Source organism: Nicotiana tabacum, chromosome 24, assembly GCF_000715075.1.
Source record: "Nicotiana tabacum cultivar K326 chromosome 24, ASM71507v2, whole genome shotgun sequence".
In the NCBI taxonomy this organism is placed as follows: Eukaryota; Viridiplantae; Streptophyta; class Magnoliopsida; order Solanales; family Solanaceae; genus Nicotiana; species Nicotiana tabacum.
In genome coordinates, this window is record NC_134103.1 from 6,125,715 (window position 1) to 6,129,041 (window position 3,327).

Sequence of the window (3,327 nt, forward strand, 5' to 3'; positions counted from 1 at the left end):
AACTGCTGGCTAGACAATTAAGCAATTAATCACATAATAGAAGAAACAACCATATATTGGTGAATTGTAATTAAGGTTAAGTCAACGTTAAACAACAATATTCATGGCTAAATCACAACCCCAGAACTATGGATTTTAGCCACTCATGATAATATCAAAACTAATTCACAAGTGTTGAATAAATGAAAATACTAAGAAAAGATGAAGAAAACTGAGATCTCCTCATTTTCGTATATTCCTTGTGTGTATTTTCCCTTCAAAATGGCGTCTCCCCTCTCAAAACAGGCGTAGTCTTATTTTTATATGCGTTGGGTAGGTCTAGGGCTGAAATAACCTTGTCCCGGACAAAGTTGGAGAAATTTCCGTCACCAGCACACATGGCAGCGTGGGGCGTTAGCCCTGGTGTTGACAAATTGAGCATTCTGTAAACGGCGCCATAGGTGGTGTGGGGCGCTGGAATTCAACATTTTTTATTTTTTCTCCGTTTTGCCTCTAATCTCGCACCTTTCGCCCCCTATTGCCTCCGGATGATTCTTACATATAAAAATATCACGAATTAGCATAAATCAATACATTTTACATCCGAAATCTACGAGACATGAGTAAAATATGAGGCGATATACATGTAAATGTATATATTTTAAGCTAAATATCAGAAAGTATTCTAGTATAAGTCATTATTTTGGAAAAAGAAATTCTTGAATATATAATAGACAAATAAGTTACTCCATTTCACATATAAGGCATGCCACATGAACCAAAAAAGAGGCCAAAAAAATGGGAGTGCTATTTTTTAAAGCAAACCTGAACTGTGGGTACATAAAAAATAAAATAAGGAGAAAACAATTTCTGGTTTTCAGGTATTATTACTTTCTCCCAATTTGCTTGGTCACCAAAACATGACATAAGCTCAAGCCTACCCCACCCCCCTCATAACACCCCCTTCTTTTCTCCCTTGATAAATACCCCTTCTCCATTTCTCTCCGCCTTCACTATAACATTTTTCCTCTTTCTTTAGTTTCTCTCTTAAGTTTTTCTCCAGTTTTTCTGTGTGTTTTTCAGTATGAGAATGAGCTGCAATGGATGCAGAGTGCTTCGCAAAGGTTGTAGTGAAAACTGTAGTTTAAGACCATGTCTTCAATGGATCAGATCACCTGATTCTCAAGCCAACGCTACTGTCTTCCTCGCCAAATTTTATGGCCGCGCTGGCCTCTTTAACCTCATCAATTCTGGCCCCGATCATCTCAGACACTTACATATATTATTCTTTACAAATTTTAGAAATTTCAAGAATTTGAATTCATATATATATATATAAAAGATTTGATTACCAAAGGTATTATATACAGTCAAAACAAAGTACCTGTAGATGAGCACACTGCAGGACACAACAAATGACCGAATCAACTCTACCTGACTACTAACAAAAAACAGACTACCGTTACGTCCTTAGTCGTTAACTAAGCTATTGAATTTTCTTAGCTAAGTAAAGATTCTAGCTAGTGAACTGAAAAAAGGGTTCAAAATTTTCTTTAGGTCATTAAGATTCAAGTGTGACATTTTAGTGTTTGTCTTGAACACTAAAATGTTATGAGTATATGAACATATACTTATATACAGAAAATTTTAGTAGTTCTGTTGCTTGGCTATGTAGTAGTTTTGTTGGCTGGCTATTTTTCGTTAAAGTTTTGATTTCTTGTTATCATCCCCCCCCCCCCCCCCGAAAATAGAGAGATAGAGCCGCTAGGAACTAAATATTAGAAGAGCGCCCTCTCTTTTTCTTGGGGAAATAGAGTTCGGTGGGCTGGTTCCCTGTCCCGATATGTAACGAAAATTGATTGGTTTACCGCATTCTCCCCCCACACCCAAATAAAATAAAAAACATAATACTCATATGCATGTTGATGAGCATTCTTAAAATGCTTTTGTTTTTCTGTTGTTGATATTGTGCCTTGTGCAGCCATCTTTAGGTCTCTATTATATGAAGCTTGTGGCCGGATAATTAACCCGGTCCACGGCTCAGTCGGGTTGATGTGTTCAGGAAACTGGAGCCGTTGCCAAGAAGCTGTTGAATCAGTTCTCAAAGGCTCTACTATAATGCAAATCCCAATCAACGACGATAACAACACAGATAATCAAGAATCTCATCAAATCATGCCATTAAAAGGCTGTGATATTCGACACATTTCCAAAAATAATTCAACTGATATTCACCAAGTAGTCAAGACTAGGAACAGATTCAAGCGCAAAGCTAAAGTTGAAACTACTGCAACAGAGTACATGATAAACGAACCCGGTCCGTTAAAATTTAGTATTACAGGGTGGGATTTTGACCATCATATGGAAGAAGATGAGTTGAAGCGTGCACCAAGTCATGACTCGTTTTCTGTTGAAACTGTTGAACCGTCCTTGGTGAACCGGGTTGAACCGGCGGTTTTGCCTGTGAAATTGGAGGAAGGTGGTGATGTAGGGTTAGAGCTCACTCTTGGATTAATGAGTCCAGCATAATAAAGAAGATGTTGAAGAGACCATTTTGGCTGCTTCTGCTATCGGTTGGTTCTTAGATCAGCCAAGAACAAAAGGAAAAGTAGTTTCCTTTTTAGTGGTCTTTCGTTTTGTTTTTGTTTATCTAGAGTTTCTTTTTTTTTTTGGTTTGTGGGGGTGGGGTGGGGGGGTGGATATATACGCATAGATAGAGATGAAAGAAGTGTAATTATGTAGATATATGTTGCTGAATGAAAAACTAGATGCAACAAATTTCAAGATTTTGGCACCCTTAATTAACTAGTATCCCCATCTCAAGTGGTGCTTCGATTCGGCCTGGCTGATCTAGAAGAAATTTGACTATTATTATTCAAAAATCTCTTATCTATATTTGTTAGCGTGAGCACTTCATTATTTTCGATCTTTTCTTTGATTACTTCTTAGCACGGGAAGCTAGTACTTGATTTTTTAATTTTTGATTCATTTAGTGTTTTATTTCCCTTTCTTTATTGTTCGCGAAGAAATAGCAGTAGTTGTTGTGTTTAAGACATGAAAAATAGATTTTACAAGTGAAGTCCGGCAAGAGTGGATGTATACAGACTTTCCCACTATCTGAGGTAGAAAGACTTTGTCGGATAGATTCTGGATTTTGTAATATGGAAGAAAAATCTGTATCGTTAAAATCAACAAAGTTAAAGGAGCTAGAAATTGGATTGGTGACAGAGAAATAGGAGAGAAATTAAGAAGAAGGTAAGCACGTGGGAATGCATGGAGTAAATTTTGTCGACAAATGCTATTCATGCAATGGCTCGTGGAGTATACTTTCGAGTTTGCCAATTTCCC

At 37.2% G+C, this 3,327-nt stretch overlaps 1 protein-coding gene across 1 annotated transcript; it reads left to right on the plus strand.

The window, feature by feature from the left end:
• Positions 1-1,001: 1,001 nt before the first annotated feature.
• On the plus strand, positions 1,002-2,874 carry LOC107786607 (LOB domain-containing protein 40-like). The gene is made up of 2 exons (XM_075247991.1): positions 1,002-1,250; positions 1,958-2,874. The coding sequence occupies exons 1-2, from the start codon at positions 1,064-1,066 to the stop codon at positions 2,506-2,508; spliced, it is 738 nt and encodes a 245-aa protein (XP_075104092.1). The 5' UTR covers positions 1,002-1,063; the 3' UTR covers positions 2,509-2,874.
• The last annotated feature ends 453 nt before the right edge of the window (positions 2,875-3,327 follow it).

Coding starts and splice junctions, on each gene's coding strand:
- LOC107786607 (XM_075247991.1), top strand. CDS start 1,064: ATGAGAATGAGCTGCAATGGATGCAGAGTGCTTCGCAAAGGTTGTAGT. Junction 1,251..1,957: donor TGGCCCCGATCATCTCAGAC/ACTTACATATAT, acceptor TTGTGCCTTGTG/CAGCCATCTTTAGGTCTCTA.